General features: G+C 35.4%; 1 protein-coding gene across 1 annotated transcript in view; it reads right to left on the bottom strand.

Moving 5' to 3' along the window:
- STARD9 (StAR related lipid transfer domain containing 9) overlaps window positions 1-25,446 on the bottom strand; it is a 1,457,104-nt gene that overhangs the window by 681,423 nt on the left and 750,235 nt on the right. Inside the window, exons 9-10 of the mRNA XM_044073541.1 lie at window positions 9,024-9,096; window positions 3,626-3,693 (exon numbers count right to left, since the gene is read on the bottom strand). Coding sequence (XP_043929476.1) covers window positions 3,626-3,693; window positions 9,024-9,096 — 141 coding nt within the window. The remainder of the gene's footprint in view (window positions 1-3,625; window positions 3,694-9,023; window positions 9,097-25,446) is intronic.

Here is a 25,446-nt window from a genome sequence, read left to right as displayed (position 1 = left end):
ACATAAGTTGTGCACTAATAAGCCATGATTCGATAGAAGTGAAGGCCTTTTCTGCAACTGTGAGGAGATCTGAGAAATTGTTGGAAGTGGATATTAGCATAGTATCATCGGCATATTGGATGAGGTTTTGGATGTGGTGGGCCTTTGTGAAGATCATTGATGAAGGCATTAAACAGCAGTGGTCCTTAAAATGGATCCTTGTGAGACCCCTATGTTGTTAGCTTGATAGTCAGATTGTGCATTATGCCACCTTACTGATAGTTCCCTGTTGTTTAGGTAAGAGGTAAACCATTTAATGGATTTCAGGGAGCATCCTAATTTTGATAGTGGATTTAGTAGCTTAGTATGTGATACTGTGTCAAAGGCCTTAGACAGGTCCAGTAAGATTACTGAAGTAGGATGACCAGCATTTATTGCCTTGTTAACACTATCAGAGAAAGAGAGCAGGGCAGTGATAGGTAAGTAAGATATATATAGTATAAACACACATTTGCAATCATTCCTATAAAACACTTATTTAAACTGATTAAATAAAGATGATGTTTTGTTTCTGCAGGAACTGTTAGCTCCAAAGTGGGACAGGAACATTAACCAATAAACTTGAATAAACTGACATACCAACCTACAGTCACACCTATAGCTCAGCTAAGTACAGATGAAAAATAAATAGGAGAGTCCAATTTAATTTTTCTATTGTCCTTTAGGAAATTAAAATATTAAGCACCTGTATCGAAAAAGAATGAAAGAAAGAAATACTTGAAGGAGTTGTTAAAATGAGGAGAATCAAGCATCACCCCCACAAAGTTTCAGGCTAGGATCCTAGGGCTTCAGATAGTAACATCATCATTGACCCCCCCCCCTTATTTTATTTTTCTACATGGGGTCAGGGTGTTGTATCAAATGTCACCATCTCTCTCTATTCACTGTCATTCTCCTATCTTCTTTGATACTCGTATCTGACAGTCACAGGTTTTCTCTCACACAATCCATCCACCTCTTTGCTGGATGCCCTCATTTAGTCTTCCCTTCTTCCTCAACTGTCCCAAATCTTCACCAGATTGTCATCTTTTCTGCACATGTGCCCAAACCACCATAATCTGACTTTGTCTGCAACTGGAGCTACTTTGACCTCTTTTCTAATTTCTTAATCTGGCCCACAGTGTACACTCTAACATACATCTCAGGCAGTTAATCTCCATCAACTCTAGCTTCCTCCACTGCTCTGCCCTCACTGTCCAGGTTTCTGTGCAATACAGTAGTACTGGCTGCACCACTGTTTTGTACACTTTTCTTTTCAGCTTCATTGTCATTCTACTGTCATACACTACCCCCTGGTACAGTGTCAGATGGCTGCCACCCTTTTAATTTTAACATTGACCTCCTCATTTAGACGTCCCTTCTCCCTAACCAACCCTCCCAGATATTTGAAACTGTTAATCCCCTGTATAATTTTCTCAGCTTCTTCAGATTTTCCCATTTGCTGCTGTTAGAAGTGTCTTATCTGTATTCAGTTTCATCCCATATGCCTTGACTTTTGCATTCCATTCCCATATCCTTTGCTGAAGTTCTTGCTCAGAGTCTGCATGTAATAGCCATATCATCTATGTGCAGCAACTTTGTTGAGCTGTCCCCACCAAACTGTTTGCTAATGTAGTCCATCACCAGTATGAGCTGCAGTGCGCTTGGAGATGACCCCTTATTCACACCCACTCCCACTGAGAACCCTTCTGTGAACCAAACACTGTTCATACTTGGGTCAATAGGTCCTTGTGCATAGTCTGCAGTAATTCTACCAATGTTTCTGGAACTTCGAACCACAGCAGGACTGAACAAATCAGCTTTCATGGGACCTTGTCATATGCTTATTCTAAGTCTAGGAATGCCAGGCTGGACTCTTTCCTCATTTTTAGCTTCTTCTCAAGTGTCTGTCTCACTGCAAACATCGGGTCAGTTGTGCTGTATCCTGATCTGTATCTGAATTGCTAAGCTCCCACCTTATTTTCTACGACTCTGACTCTGCATATTCATTTATGAATCACCCTCTCCAGAACATTCATGCAGTGTGACAGGAATTTGATACCTCTGTACTGCCCACAGTTGTGGATGTCACCCTTGTTCTTATACAGTGGCACTAGTAAGCTTATTCTTCAGTCATCTGGAATACACCTTTCTCAACATACTGCTAAGGTTACCCTCAGGAGCCAATTTTCTCCATCTCACCCAACATCTTTATCATATCTGCTGTGACCTCATCTGAGTCTGCTGTTTTCCCTGACTTCATTTTGCTTAGTGCTGTTCTTACTACTTTTATGATGGGCTCCTCCTCTTCTTTCATCATAGGCAGTGTCTGGGGCAGGAATGAAAAAAAAAACTGGCAGACTTCGTGGAATATGGTTAACTGAATGTAAAATTATCACAAGTAGAATATATTTAACACGGAACACTTTGATTTTACTGTAACAGATACTATATACTGAGAACAGTCCTTTGAAAAAAATACACAAACTTTCTCATCAAATGCCATGTGATCTTTAACATCCACTGGAACTGCTAACAGATCAAGAAAACAGATCCTCAAGTCAGCATCTCACCAAAGAGCATCTTAGATGTTCGGCTTTATCACGCCTATGATGTAGTGCAGCATCAGATTGTCTTGTATGGAGAAAGTAGCCGAAGCTTCTTGAACTTGATACAAAAGTCAAGTATGATACTAAGACAATGAAACTTGTCTCCAACTAAAATAAGGAAATTTGGTTGTTCCATAAACCTATACACATTAAGTGCTGCCTTCTACACCTAGGGAATCTTCAGGTACATAAACAAAACTGTGCTGCTCTGAGTAGCACAAGTGTCTTACTGTTGAAACAATCAAGAGTGACAAACACTCTGCTGTGCCAGTGAGATACTACTAGAAGCTGCCCACATTAGCCCAAATTAAGACACATAGGTTCATAGACTTGTACTAAGCTAACTGCCCTTGCGAGCCATTTTAAACCTAGCCAATTATCCCTTGTGAGACTCAAACCCTGCACCTTGTGTTTGTAAGGCAAACACCTTAACCATTAGGCCATCGTCCCAACATGATCAACTGGGCTTTACATGGGTGTGTTTGGTACACATATTTAAGTGAATCGACGTTCAACGTACTTTACACCTTGGGAATGACCACCACCTCAGAAGGTGTGCAGAAAGAACATGCTACAGGACAGCTACCAGTTACAAGAAAGCTAAATACATAAACCCTGGGTAATTCAGACTATAAGCTATGCTGCACATTGCCATTTAAGAAAATACTACTCTTATCCGTCACATATATTCATTTTACTCACTCATTTGGTCATATTTCAACCAGGCTGTCATGTATTACATCATCAAAGGGAAAGCACAGTAGTTTACAATTATGAGAAAAAAACGGTATGCCTTCTTACACTACTGCAACTGTTAACAGACAATCAACATTGTTTAGATTTCATTGTGATCACTTAGCTGCCTTTTTAACCTGGCAACTGCACAACAACTCTCAGCAGTAGCCAGTATAACCTCGTCCACACTGAGAAGGGCATTTGCCTAGCTTCACATAAGTAATGCTAACATTTACAGATTCTCTGCCATCACATCACCTTACCTGCCGGCCAGGTCCACTAAATTGATCTTGCTTACTATCTCGGATGGCAAATTGTTCTCCAGTATTGCCTGAAGTTCAGAAAGAGAAAGAATAATCCACTCATTGCAGTTCTAAGAATTACCAAATGTTAAAAAGGTAAGACAACATCTTCTTTAACAGACTGGTTTTCAACTGAACAATTCTTTGGACTGCAGTAGAATGTAACTTAATTTTACTAAATTGCAATTCATGCATAAACTGTACATATAACAGTCTCCTGTATCACACAATCACCACTACCATGAGACAATATCGCAGGATACCATTAAAAGTGAACCAGGGGGACTAGGACTCAGTAACACTTGTGTCTCTCCTTGTTTGGCTGGGAAAGCAGGACTGGGAACCGAAAGCAAACATAAAATAAAGACTGGGAACCTAGAGGATGTTTCCAATATTCATAATGAGTTGTGAACGGACTGAATGCAGTCAAGCTTTGCATAACTGCATTCCATGCGACAAGGAGGAAAGGGAACATGGAGGAAGCGAAAGCCTATCACCTGACAAAGAATTACTATCGCTTTAACTCGCATGTCACTCCTGACCCAATGTAGGCTACTCATCAATCACAGGGAATCCACATCCCTAGAAGGGATTAAGTCCATGCTGTAGGAACACATTGACAACTGCTCACTGAGGAGCATATAGTAGACAATAGGAGATAAAGGATTGATGGAACAGTAGTGTGGGCTATGATCAGGTGGGTATAACCATCAGGTTTGGAGTAAGCATTACAACAGCCCACAAAGAGAGAACAAAATATGATATAATAAAGTCATGGCTTGTCTGTGGTTCTAATTAAAGCACCCAATCTGACTGACCATATTAAAGGCAAAACTGCAACAGTCTGGTAAATGCCTAAGCTTTGTCCTGACTACTAAATAATACAAAAGGAAAACCAGAGTTTTTACTTACTAATAACATCTAATACTGTCCTTGTTTTTACAGACATAACAGAAAGCAAATAAGGTTTACAGTATAAATATGACAGTTTTGGCTAACACAGCTGTCGGCATTTAAAGAACATTGTTTTTCTTACTGCTGTTAAATGCAAAGCATTTCCATTTAGTTAAAACATGAAAACACAGAATAAAATACATGGTATATTTAAGCCACATTGCACTTGATAAGGTTCACAACACAGTGACAACAAATTCACATTCTAAAAGGTACTACTAGAGTAACATGAAAATACTGTAAGGAAAGAGTAAATCTGGGAATTTAGAGATTGGCTAAGGGACTGCTACAACTAACAAGGATACTGGAGAGCAAGAGGTTAGATATGTACATGGCAGGATCAAAAGCTTCATGCAAACTAAGGCAAATAACTTGCAATGGCTTAGAAAGACGATAGGGGCATGTAGACAGAAAAACTTGTAGTAAATGAAAGACTGACTGGGAAGAGTAGGGAATGCCAGCTGCATGGAGGAATCTGGAACAGATGGCCACACTCAAATGTGGATTTACTTCCATGAACACATTCTTGTATTTTATAAGCACAGTGGAGCTACATAGATCTGAGAATAAAATGTAATTCTGACATAACCTTCACTAACTATTTACATATTGCTGCACAAACAGCCTCAACTCTCCAACAGCCTTATTTAAACTCATTACATCCAAGTGACGGCTCCAGGTGCATCTGCAGTTAGCTCCTACTGATGCCTCCAGGTGTCAAATGTTGCTTGTTCATATTTGCATCAATAATTCAAAAAGTTTTAAAAAGATTTCATCTTAAAGCTTACACAATGGCAAACTCAACTGCATTAATATTTGACTTTTGTCTAGTGCAGGTAAAAAGGTATTAAATGTTGTTCTTATGATATTAATTTATATAGATACAATTTTCAAATTTTTCCAAATATCTCAACAACCAAGTAACACAGACAGAATTCCTCAGCCTCATATGAAATCTCTCAGCTAGATGAACAAAATGCTGCTGACAGTATGTGTGTAACTTGAATGCATGCTGAAATATTCTAAGTTGTTTACAAAATATTACAAATGTAATAGTTACTGTGTTTACTGTAACTTATAAAATTCAGTTTAAGACCTAGAATCTAAAGAATACCACCACTATAAAATAGTTTGTGCTGAATGATTTGCCATTTATACTTCTTTCATAACCCCTATGGTTACAGAGACATGAACATTTGTTTGAAATGAGAAGACATATTTTGATTCTGTCAAAAGGCTTATGCTCCATCCATTGGAAGTTACAGTGCAAACGTCCTAAGCTCCATTGGAGTGAATGAGTTAAGACAGATGTGAAGAACACATTCAGCCAGAATTGTGAACTAATTGTTTTAGTACCCAGTTTTCCCATGATGCTGGTTTCTCAATAACTCCAGTGATGACCATGCTGCCTGGGTCTACAGCTAAAGAGCTACACATAACCATATTTGCAGAAACAGTAAGCACCTTGAAGTTTGAGCATGTCCTTCTAAAATTCAGGGTTAGAAACTCCTTCAAAATCACCTTCTGGGGCATCAATGCCAAGTATCCTACTGTAAACTCTGAAGTTGCCACTATGATAATGCCACAGTCAACTCTACACTAGTCATTACTGGGATATGTCAAAGTGGCTCATACATAACCATAACCTCATTCTCTGACTTCAGGACTTCATGTTAAGGCTCCATGACAAAGTATCAACTTTTTTTTTGTGATCAACATTTATAACTTTAATCAATAAGGCATAATATCATACTCGTTGACTAGGAGGATCTACCCCTTACACACCTGCGACTTAAGTATACTCCGTCTGAAGTCATTACACTTCGAGGGAAGAAAGAATCCCTAGAGTTGGCATAATGGTTAAGGTCTTTACTTCACAGATACAAGGTGCACGGTTTGATTCTGACCTTTGGTTAATGGCTAGGCTTCTAACAGTCTGCTGACTTCTAGCCTAGTATTTACATGTGAAGCTAGCAACCTTAATTTTATGGTACATGAATCATATATTAGTGAATGTGCATAACACTGTCAAGATTCAGTGTCTCAACATCAATCCTGGCACCCCATGTTGATGTCCTTTAATCTTTTTTCATAGACATTAAGTACAATCCCTGCACTATCCTCACATGCCCAGTCTGGACCACTTCTAATACCTTCTCAGCTCAGATCTGGATAGAGTACATTCACTGATCATCTGTCTTCACTCTTCTGGCAATAATTCCATATGCCCAACATCCCCACTAGTTCTCACTGCTTTGCCAAACTTTTTGGTCACTTTCCATCAACAGACAACAACAGTTACGGGCCCCTTTCGTATGTAGCAGCCAAGAAACCCTCTCCTGTCACCACAACCTCTGCCTAGGAATTTCTAAATTACAGTTGTACGATTCTTCACTAATCAGCTGCTATAGTTTTGCTTTCACCCCTCCTTTTAACTTCCCTGATAGCTGTATCCTTTTAAAGGCATGTCCTCACTTGCAGAAAGAAAAACAGTCCAGGTACTCTTACTTTAACATTCAGCTGGTCTCTGCCAAACTCAGAGTGGTGGACACCTCTCATCCTAATACCATTTATTTAGAGCTTTCGTCTGCTTTACAGCTTGACTTCCACAGGAAGTCAAGCTGTAAAGCAGACAAAAGCACTAAATAAATGGTACTGGGACATCCATGAGCTCTATTGCTTTTCCCAATTTCGTTTCAGTTTGTGGTGTTTTTGTTTAGTTACCTCTCATCCTAACCTTACACCATTTTCTACACCTGTTTGTCATTTTATAGCCTTCCAGGACATTCACCTTGTTATTAAGTCCCCCACAAACAATGATAGTTTGAAATGACATTTATTAAGGCAAAATTAAGACTTCTATCTTCACTTAGATCTTTGGTCTAAAAGCCAAGCAACTGTAACAGATCCATATAATGTAAATTCTGTACAAACTTGTGCTGTTTCAGATTCTCTGTGGTGTCCTGCTTAAGACTTTCAAAAATTATTTCCTTTTGTACGGTGCTAAATAAATTCCCTAGCACCACAGTCTGGACTGACCAGCCTGCAGTTAGTTGTCTGCATCCTTCACATTCACATCTTTCTGAAGATATACTATTACCTACTTCTCCTTCAGTTCTTCAAAACATTCCCTTTGCCAGCATACCTCTAAATGAAACCTTCCAATGACAGCTTCATATTTTACCCTGCAGACATAATTAACCTGAGTAGGATTTAAGAGTTTGAAGTATTCCAACACAGACAAAATGATAGTCCTAGATGAAGTGGCTTTGGAGAAAGCAATGTACAGTTCACAATATGCTCAACTATGTTTTTGACATAGTATAACACAAAATCTCACTTTCAGTCATGCTTCTAGCACTTGCTTGTGCTATGGAAATATTCTTCATTACAGTCTCTTTGTCCCCAGTGCCTTACTCACCTTCAGTTTGGCAAGTTGCTTCAAGATTCCTTTGTCTTTAAATGAAATAAAGCCACTGTCTCTTTGCCATCTGAATAAAACCTTTTATTTTACCTCCCTTAAGTGCTGGCCATGGTGGTGAAGCGGTTAGCGTTGCTGCCTCACAGTAAGAAGTTCTCTGGTTCGATCTTCGGCTGGGGTGCCTTATGTGCAGAGTCTGCATGTCCTCCCTGTGGTCACGTGGGTTTCCTCCAGGCTGTCCGGTTTCCTCCACATCCCAAAGAAATGCTGTAGGTGGATTGGTGTGTGCGTGTGTGTGCCTTCTGTGGAAGGTTGGGCTGGCAACTCGACACCGTTAAACTCCACTGCCAATCATGGTCAGACAGATTATCCACTGTGCTAACCCCTACCCAGGAAAAGCCGAAAGAAGAAAGATTTTATCTCCCTTAAGTACTGAACATATTTATCTGTCAAGGACTACCACATTCCCTCCCCCCCACTCTGCTCTTTTCAGCTCCAGTACTACAGAGCTTTGCACAAGTTCTTTCTTCTTACATACATGACAAATGCAATTTCTATATTCTCCTCATTTAGACAACTTTCTACAAACATTGTATGTGTTGTTTCATTTCTTATTGTTTCTACTGTGTTTTTTTTTCAAATGTTCTGTCCCTCTCACCTTCTACACTTATTATACCCCCTGACTAGCAGATTATTTCACTTTATCTTCTTGATTATCTCTTTTGAAAGCCACGGTAGTCAAAATGGGGTCCTAATGATACCTTTTTTGGCAGAACCACAGAGCCATACCTAGATGACACCAATGTGGGTTAGTATTTTAAAGTGCTTCATAAACATATACTATGCAGACCTATTATGTCAGAATTAATACAATCTGACTTCCCCAAAGTACATTAATAAATACAGCTAAGCATTTCAGAAATCAAAAACAGAGAACAGTAACAATAACAATAAAAATAATAATAATATTAACTGTTTATTGACCTGTGTGTACTGGATGGTGAAAATTGCATGAGACCGGCTACTTGTATCATGCATGTGGGTAGCTGCTGTGATCCTGAAAAGACAAAAAAAAAACATTTTTCTTCAAATCAACATGAACAGGAATTATTTTGTTACTTTATCTAATAATTAATTTGACATGAAAAACAACAAATGAGAATCTTACACATTGTCACTGGCTCTGAAAAAGTCAGCCATTTTTTAGCACTTTTTTACAAGGCAGACTGTACTAAGCAGACTGTGGGGACAAAGTTACTGAATTGAAGAACTCAGTCAAAAACTGTAGACTTATATAATTGCTTCATTCATTAATATGATCTGGGAACGTCTGCTGTATAAGAAAGATGAAGTAAGGGTCAGGCTTTTAGGCTAATGCAGAGCTGATCTCATCAAACACCGTGGATATATTTAGCACAAATTAAGTGTAGTTAAAAATAACTAAAGATGCATGTGTGTAACAGAAATCATGAGTTAACCAAAAGGCAAAGGATAATGTGATGTAATAATAATGGACACAAAAAAATAGAGCAATGCGGTGCACAGAATATGTGGTACAGTTGAAATTCAAGCCTTGTGTACCAGATATGGTTATAGGCATGAGAGGAAGCATTCTCCTGTTTTTAAATCAATTTTATAGAATCCATGTTAGAACAAACCATTTTGAAAATGTGTAAAAGGAAAAAAAAAATACAACTGCCTGCAAAATTTGCAAGGAAACAAGAAAGTAAGCTATCTGAAGGCAATACTAAAGAGAAAATAGTTAACATAGTGAAGTCTGAAAATTCACTGGTGGCACGTCAAAACTGAATGTCAAGGCAACTGGTAAAAAAAAAATTAAAGACATGCTAATTCAAACTATACACAGGTGCTTAGTGTGAAATGTCTGAAGATAATTTTACGTACTGTAGCTAAAATGTGCTAAAAAGAAGTTGTCTGCAGCATTACCAGAGGACACAAAAATAAAGCCACAAGGCCAAAATCATATGAGTATAAAAATAGGAACTGTGACATCCTGTTTTAAATCACAGTGTTTGAAGAAATTAATTCTGCTAATATTTTATGCCATTTGGCTTGTGACAAGCTATGAGTGATAAAGCAAATTCATAGCATGAAAGCAAACAGTGAATGTATATAAGCACAATCACAGCTGCAAACACATCTTAAACATCAGGGTGTGCCAGATCAGTGGCATCCATAATACCTATGCTGATTTACAGTTTTGAGAAGCTTGCAAGGGGGAAGTCACATACACAAATTATGATGCTAGGCAAGTGACATATGCTCCAAGGAAAGAACCACATAGCTGTTGGGAATACTGAGCAGGAAATTAAGGGAATAGGAAGCTCTAGTGTTATTAAGAAAAAATACATCACAAATGGATGATCAGTATGGTTACTACTGTAAAGAAGACAATTTAAATTTACATTACTCCACAAATAGCTTTCTTTTTAACTGGTTACAAGACAGTATTACCTACTGGCCACAACTGAAAAGGCATTTTTCAAATTGGCCACATTATTTTCACTACCTGATGCAAACCAGAAGTTCTGTCAGATACAGCTAGATGAAAAATGTTCCAATTTGTGCACATTTATGACAAGTATAAAATGCAGAGGTCACACACTAATATCAAAGGACTGATTGTGTATACAAAAAAAATCAACTTTGCAAATGTCAAAGTGGGAATGCATCCATACATTACAGTTGTTTTGCTAAATGAAAACAGTACTTTTCAAAGTTTGTACCTAATACATCACAGGTAAACTGTTACAGCAAGATGTAGACTTGGAACAGAATTATGAACAAGAAATGTTGTGTAATGCTGAAGAAACTAATTACAGATGCACCAATGTTAAAACATAACAGTGTTCATAAATCAGTTATATTCCAATTAGATGCCAGGTAGCTTGGCTGTGATCTTACAAGAGAGTACACCATTTATCATAGGTCAGTGAAATTGTGAGCTACACAAAAAAGGAAATATGCACAATCAGAAGAGGAGCAGATTGCAAGAGTGTTTTAATGTGTGAAATTACAACAGTATGTCTATGGTAAAATAATCCACATGGGAATGCATCAAAACCCTTGCAAAGGATATTCAAAAAGTCTTCATAAAGGTACCTCCAAGATTGCAAAAATGCTACCTAAGTTAGGTATGACAAATTGAAATATAGGCCAATCAAGGATTCAAACATTGTGGATACGTTCACAATCACATATTTACTAGATAAGCTGGAAGAACTGGTAGAAGGCAATTAACACTTCCTTTACCAAAGACAAAAAAGTGCAAATTACACAGATGCACTGACACTAACTTAGAAATGCAGTTACTGAAACAAGGTATGATGACCAAAAATCATAAGTATGGAAATAAATTCAAGCTTATCTTTCAAGAAAGAAACAAGTTTTGTCAAGTTTTAATATTCATTGCTAAAAATAACATTTCCAAGTTAAATGATATGGCTAACAGTTAAGAGTATACATATATAATATGTATGCATAATAAATCACAAAGAAACAGTGAGATATACAGTGTACTCATGTGAAATGGTGCCTCAGACAGAACAAGCTTTGCCACATGCAATTTAATCCATAACTGCAGTCTAAAGGAAGACATGCTAATATACCCAATACCAGGCTGTCCATGAAAAAGTGTGTACATAGACCCATTTCAGTTCAAGTTATATATCTTATATGTGTAAACTGCCCTGAAGTAATCAAACTGACAGATATACCAAGTGTAAATGTGATTAGTGTGGCAAATTATACATTCTTGAGACATGGGACAACTGCTGATTTCATATCTGATAAACGTCTACAATATAAAAATCAGGAATTCTGAAGAAATGGGCTTCAGACATATCCCATCCACTCTACGCTACCTGCAGTTACACAGATAAGTGGAGAGAACTATCTAAGCAGTGAAGAATCACATGACAAATAGTAACAAAACTTATAAAGATTGTCATCTCACCATTGTAAAATATAGGAATACTCCACTGCTGGGAGACAACCTTTCATGAGTTCAATTATTAATGGGTAAATGGTTGAAAAGCAAATTAACTACTTACATTGTGTAACCGATGCATGACAATGAGCAGAAAGTACAGAAATGCTGAGGAAAAAACAGCAGAAATAGAAATATTATAATAAAAACTGTAGAAGACTACCAGATTTACAGGGTGCAGGCAGATTAAGTATATAAAACATGGGAGAAAGTCTGCAGCCTGAAGCTGAAGTACTTGTGAAGTAAATGAAACCAAAGATCCATTGTTGTTTGTTGGAGAGAAGGACAGCTGTACAGGAAAAATTGCACAAATTTGTAAAAGAAATGCATTGAAATCCAAGGAAAATGAGCAAACACAAAATTCACAATCAGTACTTTCGCAAGAACACAGAGATAGCAATAACTATAATAGTCAACAGATGCAGAGAAGCTCACCATGCCCGAAAAACTATAGTGCTGAAAGAACAGTTCTAAAAGGAAGATTGGAGGTCCAAAGTAAATATTCTTAAAAAATTCTCTGCGGTGGGAGGACCACTAAAGAAACCAGACAGGCATACAGATATTTCAACACTTGATCATAATACTAAAGAATGAAAAGAAACACTTACCGATATGAATAAATGATCTTATTTGATATAAAAAAGTACAACATATTTAGTGTAAAGTTGTCAATTTAGATTGATCAATGCAATGCAATATTTGCTGCCTCACAGAATATAAATATGTGTACTATATACGTATGTAGAAAGTAAATATTTACAGACACAAACACACTCACATATGTATGGGAATTCTACCTTTCAGTGAGATCTAACTGTTGAAATCTTATTTCCTTGATTATACCAATTCAAAACTGCATTTTCAGGGATCATGTCACATTACTCGGCATACAACTGTGACAGCCATTTTTACAACAATTAATGAATTGGTTGTGTGACCGTGTGTGTGTGTGTGTATATATATATATATATATATATATATATATATATATATATATATATATATATACACACACACACATGTATAATACATACATATATGCATACATGCACACGCGCACACACACACACACACACATACACATATTAATTTTTTTTAGCAGTTTCACACCTATGTCTCATCTCTCCAACTTTTTTTAACTTTGTCCCTCATCAGTTCCACTCTGATTCATCTGTTTTTGAGCAATAAACTCTCATATTATGTCAGTCCCACTATCCCGTCTTACTACAACTGAGTGGCTGCACTTTCTTTTTTCTGTTACTCTAGAAGGTGCAAGTCAAAGAGCATACAATGGCATTACAGTGATATGCATGACTCCATATGTACTCTCATAATAGACCTAGCCACCAAACTTACCCTAGCAAAGGATCATAGAAATCACTCCAGCCTCTGTTGGGGGGGATTTTTTAATACAGGGATTAGTTCAATTCCAAGAGAAGGGGAAAAACTCACCTTAGCATTCTTCCTTTTAGCCCCAAAACTCCCTAACCCTATTCCGAATACGGGGTCACCAATACCATAGTCAGACTTCTTGCCCTGAACAAAATCAGCATGCCGGAGGAGTATTCTCGCTGCACGCAAACTTAAAAAAGAAAAGCATCATTTTTTGCAGAGGCCAACTTCCCTTAATACCATACACCTCGCTAATTATCTATACTAAGTGAGACTGCACAGTCCCCAGGGGAGGGGTATTTTCCCCAACCCCAAAGATTATCAATCTCTCACACCTGTTAACCAAAGTGTGTGTGTGTGCATATAAAACACACACACCTATACATACATGCATCTGAGGAAGATGTGATTGTATAGCTTAAAATATGCTAATACCTAGTTATAGGGATTTGCATGTCATGGTATCCATTCCTTCTAGAAACCACTTTGAATTAAGACCTCACATAGTTCAGCAGCTTAGCCACATTATCTGTGTTGCTTGGAGAGCCTTCTGTCAAAGGTCCATGCAGTACATCTTATGTGTCTTCATACATGCAGTACATAGGAAGTGTGTATTTCATGTCATTGATGTTGTGATGCTGTATACATGTTTCTTGCAATTAACAACATATTTTTTTTTTATTTTCAAAATAAATTGAACTTGAAGGTATCCACATATTTTTATTTCAGGAAGTATTCATGGTCCAGGCACTGAGTTTTTTTTTTTTTTTTTATGGCAAGGCAATTTTCACAAACATTCTGTAAGTATCTTAATGCCAGCTAGCTGAAATTTATTCAGCTGTGTATTGAATGGATGTTTATGTGGTAAAAAATGTTGCTTGCTACTGCTACAGTTACTACGTTTAACCAAATACTCCCACTAATTGCTATTTTTAGAAGACATGCCTAGCAACAAGCTTGATCTCACTTGTATTCTATACTATCTACTGTAATCTAGTTCATTTTTCTCTTTACTTTGTTAAACAGGTATACCTAGCTACTGGTTGTATTGTTATCTGTACAGACAATTTTGAAGACCTGCTACAAGATTTGGTTTAAGAAAATGATTTTTTAGTCCAGATCAGCTATCTTTTCAAGAACATTTTAAGCTATTGTAGACAACAACCTGTAACTGTAGGTATGATAATGAAACACTTTAAAAAGTAGAATTGTAATCAACTAACAACAGACTAAGATGCAACATCAATGGCTGAACAGGTAATGCACACTCTTTTGTGCTGGAAGATCAGAAGGCTGTGAATTGTTTTCCCACACCAGCTACATGGATTGATTTTCTAATACTGACAATGCAATACAGAATAAGGAGATGATACTCTCCTTGAGTTTACTGTCCTTCAAATGAGGCATTAAACCGAGGTTCAATCTACCTGAGTTTTTGGTGGATGTAAAAGATCCCTTGGCACTTATTGAGATCCCTTGTCACTATAAATACGACTTTATATATCCCATGAAAGGAAGACACTGGCTTATTGGAACTAACCCAGGCAACAAAGGGCAGAACAGATAAAAATAAAAAGCTGCACACTTCCAAGAAGAGAGGTAAGAAAGGTATACCTATGGGAACTCAAATCTAGAGAGGAAGAAAGGAAAAATGCAGACAAAGTTTTCTACACACTTCACTTATTTATGTATTTATTCATTTTATATATCCTTTGTTGGCTGGGTAAACCACACTACTTTGGTGGCTTCTTTTCAGGGGATACATGAGGTGGTAGTTATATTGACTAGGGGAAATTTGGATAAGGCAATGGGGGACTTCCCGACTTCCAAGATGGCTGCACATTGAGTTGCAGCTTAATTCTAGCTCTCCCAGTGTAAAAATAGAAAGTTAACAGAGAAAGGCTGTGGACCTATACTTCCGGGTAAATTTCAGTAACTGGCTAGTAAGTGCACTGCCTCATTGCCAGGAAAAAAGAAATACAGGGGACCGGACAGAAAATCAACTGCAAAAGGTGAGGAAAAACCAGTGACTGGGAAAAGTACTGCAAAAAAACAGTGCAAGCTTCAGACATGACTTCAGTAACCTAGAGGAGACAGCTGCACAACAAAACACTGACAGGGTATATTAACTCAAACAACAAAAGACTGGAGACAATGGAAGAAACTTTAAACAGATATTTAGATGATGTGATAAAACTACAAAACTTAGAGGATGAAATGAAGAAAAGGCTAGCAAAATATGAGACTGCATGAGAAGAGATGTTTTAAAAAAATAATAGGACAGAGCAATAAAAAAAACTGAGATTTTCTGCTGTACCAGAGAAGCTGAAGGAACAGACTGGATTAATTTTATGAAATCACAAATAAGTAACTGGACTAGTATCCCACAAGAGGAAATGTTAATTGAACGGAACATCATGTATATGCTCCAAACCTAACTATGAGAAAGCAACCTAGACCTTTAATAGTAAAGATGCAATCTTACCAGAAGGAGGAGTTGATTCTGACAAAACTGTGGCAGAAGAACAAAGTACTAAAAGTGGGAGACTGCAGAGTGTTTGTGGAGAATACCTACTCATTGTACATCATGCAGAAGAGGATTAAATTTATTCCATTATTCAGGGAATGTTGAGAAGCAGGCACGAGATTCTAACTGCTGTACCCAGCTATCTTCAAAATATTATGCTATGGAAGAAATACAAAGGTTTGCCCAACAAAAGTAAGTTGTGAAACAGAAGGAGGCTCTGCTTCTTGTTCTTCTGGTAATAAAGAACACAAAGACAGTGCTAGTGAAAACTCTTCCAATGTTTCAAAAGAAAATGCTAGATAGAAGGAAAAGAAACACAATACATGTCTAGACAATTGAGAGTACATTGGAAATGAACCAAAGACAGGATTTAGCAGATGGAGATGAACAGGAATAAAATCAGTAACTTGGAAACTGACAAATGTGGGATTTCAAAGCAATAATTATATTTGTGAAACATGACACAACAAGCAAATCTGGAAATATTTTACTTGTTTTGGACTTTGTTAAACTTGTAGGGGGACTCTAAAACATATGCTATACTTCATGTCATTAACTTAGGAAAAAATACTTAGAAGAGAGAAAGAGAAGGAAGAAAGTTAACTAAGTAAAACAATTTTTTAACAGTACTAGTTAAATAGTGCATGCTTTTCTTTGTATGCTATAAGTAAACTATTCCCAGTTATTTTTTAAGTGTAATGTGTTCCTGTTTTTTTTCTCTTTTTTCTTTCCCCTTTCTTCTTTCTCTCTCCTTGCTCAGTTTTAAGAAATGTAGGCACTGCACAAAAAAAAAAAAGAACAAAAATCTGGTTAAAAGAGCATAACAAAAGAAAAAAGTAATGTGCTTTTTATCATTCTTGCATGGGGAATGACTTAGTTTGATCTAGTAACAAGGTTTAAGGGAAAATAAGTAAATGAAAAAAAAATGTTGAATATTAAAAGACTTTTTTCCTAGTAAATAAATGTATGCTTATCAGTTTTGTACATTATTCCCCTGTCTCTAGGAAACAAACTGATAAACACAAATGGCTAGGAGATCATGTTCTCTGAAAGCATTCAAGTGTTTTTCCAGCTGAGAGAGCTATAAAGATAAGACAAAACCAGACAGCACTTGGTAAAAGCACAGGGTGCAGCACGAGTCTTAGCATAAATAACCTTTCTTTTAGTTTAACTCAAGTATGTGACTGTGGCTGTCAGTTTGGAACATTTGTTCCTATTAGGAGGGTAAAACTTTAATATTTGAAGATTTGCATAGTTTTGTGTGTTATTATTACATTAATAGGTTTTGGGGGTATTGGGTTGGGTTGTGCTTTTTTTTTTTTTTGTTTGAGAGCTTTCAATAAAACAAAGTTTTGTAAGATGTGGAATAGGCTCAAATGGATATGACAATGAACAACTGCATAAAGGATGAACTGGCAAATTATTGTATGCATGTAACACAAAAACTGGAACTAGACATTTAATAAAAAAGCTGTTAAAATAAAAGGTGGGAATAAATGGGATCTGTGAGAACAATACATAGAGGGGAAGGATGAGGTTTAAAGGAAGGAAGGAAGGATTTGAATGAGCTATGTAATGTTTGACTGGCAATGATTGCGTAGATTCTAAGTGAGGTATAATGTTTGCAACTAAGATTGTGTTAATACTGTCTGTGATGTAAAATACTTGCAGCTAAGATTATGTCAATATGATTTTTCATTTATATGAATGTGAGATTGTCTATGTTATAAGCAATAATTTAATAAAGATGCTTGTTAAAAAAAAAAAAAAAAAAAAAAAAAAAAACAGAAGACGACTCTGCTTTATTGTTCTGATAATGATGCTTATAGAGAAACTTTGCCAGTGAAACTTTTTCCAGTGTTCCACAGGAAAATGCTCTAGAGAGAGAGAATGAAAGAAAAGCACAGGAATTGACTAGAAGAACTGGGAGTACCCTTGCACTTGAACTGGAGTCTGGGGTTGGGAGATGGAGATGAACAGGAAGAAGACCAGCAACAGTGAAATTATTAAATACATTGAAGACTTTAGCAGTTGTGAAAATATAGTTTTACAAGAAAAAGTGGTTGAGAAAGATTGGATTTTTGTTGACTTTGTTAAACTTGTGATGGACTGAAAAGCATGCACCCTACTTCATGTCATTAATGACTGGAAGGGCACTAAAAGGAAAAAAAAAGAAAAAGTGACCAAGTAAAACAATTTTTGTCCTTAACAGTATTTGTATAAAACATTTCATGATCTGTATTGCATGGTATTTAGTAAAGCATTTTCAGTAAAAGGCACTAGGAAAGTTCCCCTACTCGATAGTAGGGAAAAGTATTTGTGTGTGACACAACAGATTTCCTGTTCCTATTCCAGGCATGGTGGTGGCCTGGAAAAATGGCTGATTCAACTTGTGCTGAAACTGGAAAGAAAGCTGCTCATAATGTAGTCGAAATGGTAAAATTGCTACCAGAAGTTTTTTTGTGATGATCTGGGTGCAGAAAAAACATGGACATTGGAGAAAAAGGAGATTGTGAAGGAAAAGGAGGTTGTAGCTGAAACAGAGATGGACTAAGAGGAAAACTTTCAGAGGAGATTTTTGAAGGAGAGACAGTTACCTCTGAAAAATGCATAATTAAAATCCTCCAATTGGGGGGAGGAGTTGCGGGATGACTATTTGGAAGAAATGGTAAACCAAAGTGAGCCAGAAAGTGGAGCAGCACTTTCATGGAGCGACATTATGGAAAAATAGAAGATGGAAAAGGAGAACAAAGGACTGTACCAGAAAAAGTTCCAAATTTCCAAAGACAAACACTTATGCACAGACTGTTGGAGAAGGAACAAAGAAGAAATAAAACAAAAAAGTATTCTGTATGCATGAGCCATAAAAAAGAAGAATGTTTGGACAGGTATGAGGTTTAGGACTCTGTCATAGCACCTCTGGGTGTCAAAGCAAAAGAGGTAAAAATCATTTATTTCAATTAATAAAGATACTTATTATGACTTGATATTTGAGACTGGGCAGGCCATGGTAAATTTTTTGGGTGCGTATGAACAAAAGAAAAATATTTATCCACTGCAGAATATGTGGTGCAAGCTTTTTACAGACATACAAAAAAAAATAATGATCCAATTTAGAACTGAAACTGAAGCAAAAGAACATTTGTTAACTATATGTAAAGAAGCAATGGACACTACAAAAATATAAGATGAAAGAGGACTATGGACTGGGGGATGGGAATGTGGAGTAATACCGAAAATGGAAAATGATCATGTTTATGCATGTACCTAGTATTTTAATGTTCATGGTAATAGGGGTTTTGTGAAATACGGGGGTCAACCAAAGACTTGTTATTTTTGTGGAAAAAAATGATCATTTAATCAATGAATGTGATAAAAAGATGTTAGTTATGTGGTAAAACAGGGCATAATGCAAAATAAATGTGACAAAGTGTAAAAAATGTGGGAATACTGGTCATTCATAGCTAGAATGTAAAATGAATGTGAGTGAAAATAAAGTTGTACAGGAGAAAGAGACAAGAATGGGTTATACAAGAAAATGTACAAGAAGATGTGACTGATAAAGAGCTTAGGCATGAAGTTAAAATAAGTAACAAGGAAAAAGAAAAAGGAGACAAGTGAGGAAGAAGCTGATTGGTGCACAGTAAGAAAAAAATAGTTTGATAGGGAAGAGTTAAAGAAAGGAAAAGAAAATTAAACAATATAATACTTAGAGAAAATAAGAAAGGAAAGTGATAAACATTTTATTATACTAACTGTCCTTAAACGTTGAAAATATTAGCTTTAAATATGAACAGAACGAAAAATCTTAGGATGAGAACAGGTATATTACAATGGTGTGCTGCAGTAGATGCACATATTGTTTTAGAAGATATCAGATTATTAACGGAAGAAGAAAGAACACAAACTGAAAAAGTTTGGAATGGTGTGGTAGTTTATAACATGGGGGAATAAACATGTTTGGGCATATGCATATTATATCAAAAAAGCATTAAATTATTAAATGTAACCATAGCAGAACTAGGATGAATTATGGTAATAGATTTGAGATGGAAAAAGTATATGTATAGAATTATAGCTTTATATGCATATGTTACAAAAAAAGAGAGATAAATGATGTTTAAAATATTCTTGAGTATGTTTGTGTAAATATGGACATTACAGTGGTGGGTGATTTTAACTGTAATTTAAGAAACAAAAATAAAAGCAATTGTGATGTTAAAATAATTAAAAAAATTATGAGAAGTGGAAACTTAAGTGTATGGAAGAATAACCACTGGACCCACAAAAGGAATAGAATTAGGACATAAATTGATAAAAAAGGAATCAAGTATGGTGGACTTTCAGATCATGTGGCTACATGGGTTAAAGTACAGGAAAATAAAGACTATACAAGAATAGGAAAAGGAATAAAGAGAATTAATGAACAAGAATTAGATTTAGAAGAAAAAAACTTAATGGAATTATGGAAATATAAATATGAGAGAGTTTTATGAGAATTGGACTGTTTGGTGGCTTAATTTTAAAGAAAAATATAAAAAAAGTGTTTTTAGAATGTATATGGAAGAAAAGAAAAAGAGAGATATAAGATATTAGGTCAAGAAACATTCAGAGACTTATTAGAGAAGAAAAATTATTTTTAGAAAAACAAAGATAAATATATAAAATGAATCAAATTAAAATTAACTTGTTATATAAACATAAATATTGTTTACAATGAAAGAAAAAGGAGGCAGCACCATATTTGAGTAAAATAATAAAAGGAAAATAATAAGAGAATTAAAAAATAAGGAAGTTAAGCAAATAAGACAGCAAGAAGGAATATATGAAATAATTAAAGAATATGTAATGGAATTATTTGTTAAAAGAGAAGAAAACGTACAACAAATTTATAAAGGTGAAAAAAAATAATGAAGATGAGTATTTAGAAGAAAAAATGCGTCTATATTACGTTGTTCAAAGGCATTTTCATTGAATGCCTTTTCATCGACACAAACATCGAACTACCAACACTCTGATTGGCCACTTCAGTGAATTTTTTCCCAGGGGAAAAAATCTCTTGGCTGTCATCAGGAATTTGCCCATTTCTCCACTGTAGTGTGATCTTGGAGTTGGTATATTTAGTTAAGGGGTGGGAGCACAGTCCCTCACATCAGAGGTGTAGGGGCATTGCCCCCCACTTTGTAGGGTCTGACAGTTTGTTTGGGTTTTGGTCGGCCAAGTGATTTTTTTCCCCTGGGAAAAAATTTGCTGAAGTAGCCATTCAGAGTTTTGGTAGTTCAATGTTTATGTGTTGATGAAAAGAAGTTCAATGAAAATGGCTTTCAACAATGTAATACACCCGAAAAAACAACAATGAAAGAACTGAAGGAAATTCAAAAAGATATTAACATGAATTCTGCAAGAGGACTGGATGGAATTGAACATGGTATGTATAAAGAAATGAAGGAGTGGAAAAAAATAATTTTTATAGAAGTTATGAATGAATGGTTAGAAACTGGAATTAAAGAGAAAGAGGTATGTACAGGAGTTATAACCTTTATATTTAAAAAAGGAAATAAAAAGGAGATAAAAAAAGTGGAGACTTATAACACTGAATAATACAGATTATAAATTTTGTATGAGAATAATAACAAAAAGGTTACAAAAAATGGATAGAGTAGATGACCAAAATGTATTTGAAAGAAAGGGAAAAGGAAGTCAAGAGTTATTATGGAAAATAAGAGAAATAATTGATGATACCATAAAAATGTAAACGTGAAGGTTATGACGGGATACAAGTAAAGCCTTTGATAATATTCAATATAAATCTTTATGAGGAATCTTGTATGCATATAATGTAAGCAAAAAATACAAGTAATAAAATCTGTTTGTGAAAGGATCTATGTAAATCTAAATGTAAATGGCTGGATTGGGGAAGAAAAAAAAAACAGAATGTTGAATAAAGCAGGGTTGCCCAGCTAGAAGTGCAATTTTCTCATTAGCTATGAATGTAATAGTGAAGGAAATTGATAAAATGTCAAGTAATGGTGGATACAAAATGATGAATGAAATACAATTGCCAATAATGTATAATTATGTGAATGACAGTGTATTAATTGTTAAAGAATGGATAGATAAGTAAACGAAAATTAAGTATAAATTAAAAAAAATGGTTTAAGTATAAATAAATAGAAAAGTAAAAGATTTGGTTTTGAAGGTATGATGGGAGGTATTGAGTTCAATGAAAAATATATACATATATTAGGAATAATATTTGGAAGGAATGAATACAGACAACAACAATGTGATAATGTACTCAAACTAGTAAGGGATATGACTATTTTTTGGAAATCATACATATTTCATATAGAAAAAAGCACACTTGTTCAACACCACTGTTATAGGGAAACTGCGTATGGTGCTAACATCTACCTGATTCCTATTAAGTACGAAAAGGAACTAATGAAGATTATATTTTCTTGTATATGGGGCTCTGGACTGAATCCAGTCAAGAGAGGGATTTTATATAGGAAAGAAGAGCAATGAGGCTTTGGTTTAATAAACCCAATAGTACATGCAGCATCTTTAATTTTATATAAGGTATTAAAAGGAATTATGAAGGAAAATAAAAACTTGATAGAAATGATACTACATTATAAAAACAAAGAATTGTGGGAAGGAATGGAAGTTTTAAAAAGAAGTAAAAGCATGTGAATGAAGAAATGAAAGAGTACCAAAATAAAATTGTGTTATGGAAAATAAAAAAGAATATATTTGAGAAAAATAGATAGGGATGGTACTTAAATATGAAAGCATTTTATTTCATTGATACGTGGAACGATTTAGAAATAAATAAGAAAAAATCCATAATGATGAGATATAATAACTATAAAAAGATTAAAGAATGTACTGATTTTTTATGGAGATTGTCTATTAGGAAATTGCCTGTTAAAGGCAAATATGCCATACAAGAAAAAATAAGATAGAATATGTAATAAATGTGGAGAGTTTGAGACTACTGAGCATGTGTTTTTGAAATGTGAAAGAGTTAATAATTTGTGGAAAGAAATATGTAAACATAATAGGATGAAATGTTTGTTAAAATTTGAGCAAATAAAGATGGACATAATAGAATTTGATTATTATAGTGCACAAAAACAGGAAGTGAAGAAAATGAACAGAGAAATATTTTATGTTTCATGGACTATATGGAACGAGAGACTAAATGAAATTAAATACAATAAAAAATAGACTGACAGATTCTGGAGAAAATGTTTTGGTTGTGGACAGAGTGGAGGAATGTTTAAACTGAATGTATGGAGATTTGTAAATAGATGTAAATAATGTAAATATGTATATATATATAAACATATTAAGCATTACAGGAGGTTTCTTGACGACATTTGTATTCTCTGGGGAGGTTCTGAGAACCAACTAAATGAATTCATGCATTATTTAAATAATTCCACTGACTTTCTTTCATTCACATATGAGGTCAGTAACACTGAGTTACATTATTTGGACATCAAATTATGTAAGAATCCTAACGGAGCTGGATTAATATCCAGCATTTTCCGTAAGCACACTTATTCGAACAGCTTTCTACATTTCGAAAGTGGGCATCCTTTGAAACAAAAAATGGGTATAATTAAGGGCCAGCTCATAAGGGCATCAAGAATATGTAGTACTAACTTGATGTTTTTGCAGGAGGTGGAGTTCCTAAAAAAGTTATTTCTAAGTAGAGGATACCCAGAACAATTATTTCAATCTATTAAAGATGAAATAATATCAAAAAGAGAGCAAGAGTATTCCCCGCTATTATGTACTAGGACTGAGATCAGTAAAAAGAAATTAGCTGGGATCACCAACTTTACAAAAAATTTTGTGTACACTTTTTCTGAAGATTCTCCAATGATAGAAGGAACCATAAAGAACCTATGGCCAATGGTAACCATGCAGGAGGAAATTTCAGGGCTTGTTCCCACAAAGGTGGGATTTGTCAAAAAAGCAAACATTAACCTCAAAGGACTATTTGAAAGAAATCTAACAGCTGAATTAAAATTAAGGAGTAATGCGACCACTAAACAGAATGGAACATTTCCCTGTGGAAAATGTAATCAATGTCAATACATTTTAAAAGGGACCAAGGTGCACATTAAGGCAAGGCATACTACTTTATACGCAAAGGGACATTTTACATGTAACGCCACAGGGGTAGTTTATATTGGTCTATGCCAGGCCTGTCCGGCATTTTATGTCGGAAAAACTGATAGGGTCTTCAGGCGTAGAATATACGAACACCAATATGATATTACTAAAGGTAAGGACACAAATGCCTTTTACAGACACTTCTTAACTTGTCCACAAATGAGTATAAAGTTCTTTGTGATTGACAAAATACAACAAGACCAAAAGGGGGGGGATTGGGAAACCCTACTAGCTATCAGGGAACTTACGTGGCAGTTGCAGTTAAATGCAACCAAACATCCTGGTTTAAATGAGGCTACAAGTTTGGCACCAGTTTTGAAAAAGAAAAGGAGCATATTATAATGCCCTATAACTTGGTCTCAAGTTTTTTATTCAAAGCAGTTTTTTATTATTGGTTATATTTTTTTCTTTCCATTTTTCTTTTCTTCTTTTTATTTTTATTTTCATTTATTTTGGTAAGCATGTCATTCGTTCATACAGTTCTTACAGGCAGTTTTATTGTTTTTAATGTATTTATTATAAGTAAATGCGAAGAGTGAGCAGTTTTTGGCATACAGGGGTGCATTTGGAAGCACACCATTGAACTTACCCAAGCCTATCTAACACTTTATTAGTTCATAATATATTGGAACGCAATTGCAGTCAAGCACATTCACAGTCATTTCATTTAATCAAAGTCAGTTATTGTGAGCATTTTTTAATTATATTTTTAATAACATTTGAAGGAGTAATAATATTTTGGATGAAAAATCTCAAAGATATACATATATTTTTTTAAAAAAACTTTTATTTAATAGTTTCCAAAGAGCATCCAATAGCAATTATATGTGTTGTTTAATCAAGCATTTTTTGCACAAAGAACCTTGCAGGGATAAAATCCTTGATTTACAATCAATTAGGTATTTTGCATAATTGGTGTGATGGAACAATTTAATTGTAATAAGGGCAATGTGCTTTTAGTATAAAAGCTTGTTGTTTTTTAATTTAGTTACACTTGAAAAAGCCTGGTATGACCAGGCGAAAGCGCTTGTGACTAAATCAGTTTTTTCTTGTTGTTCGTTGGAATAAAAGCCTTTGTTTTTGAACTGTCTGCAGAGCCTTTATACGGAGTTCAAAGTCTAACTGAATTTGAGGGTTTGTTCAATCGGAACAGCACTCACATCAGCAGTATTGTGAGGTAGTTTGCAGTGTGCTTGTCACCGGACTTCTTTGATCCTTCTCCGGTGGTTTTCTAAGCAACGGTGGTTCTCTCTACATTAAATGTAAATATGTAAATAATATGCATGTAT

Source organism: Protopterus annectens, chromosome 6.part0 (genome assembly GCF_019279795.1).
Source record: "Protopterus annectens isolate FY-2018-M chromosome 6.part0, PAN1.0, whole genome shotgun sequence".
In the NCBI taxonomy this organism is placed as follows: Eukaryota; Metazoa; Chordata; order Ceratodontiformes; family Protopteridae; genus Protopterus; species Protopterus annectens.
The sequence above is the reverse complement of the archived record's forward strand: the minus strand, read 5'-3'. Positions and strand labels throughout refer to the sequence as shown.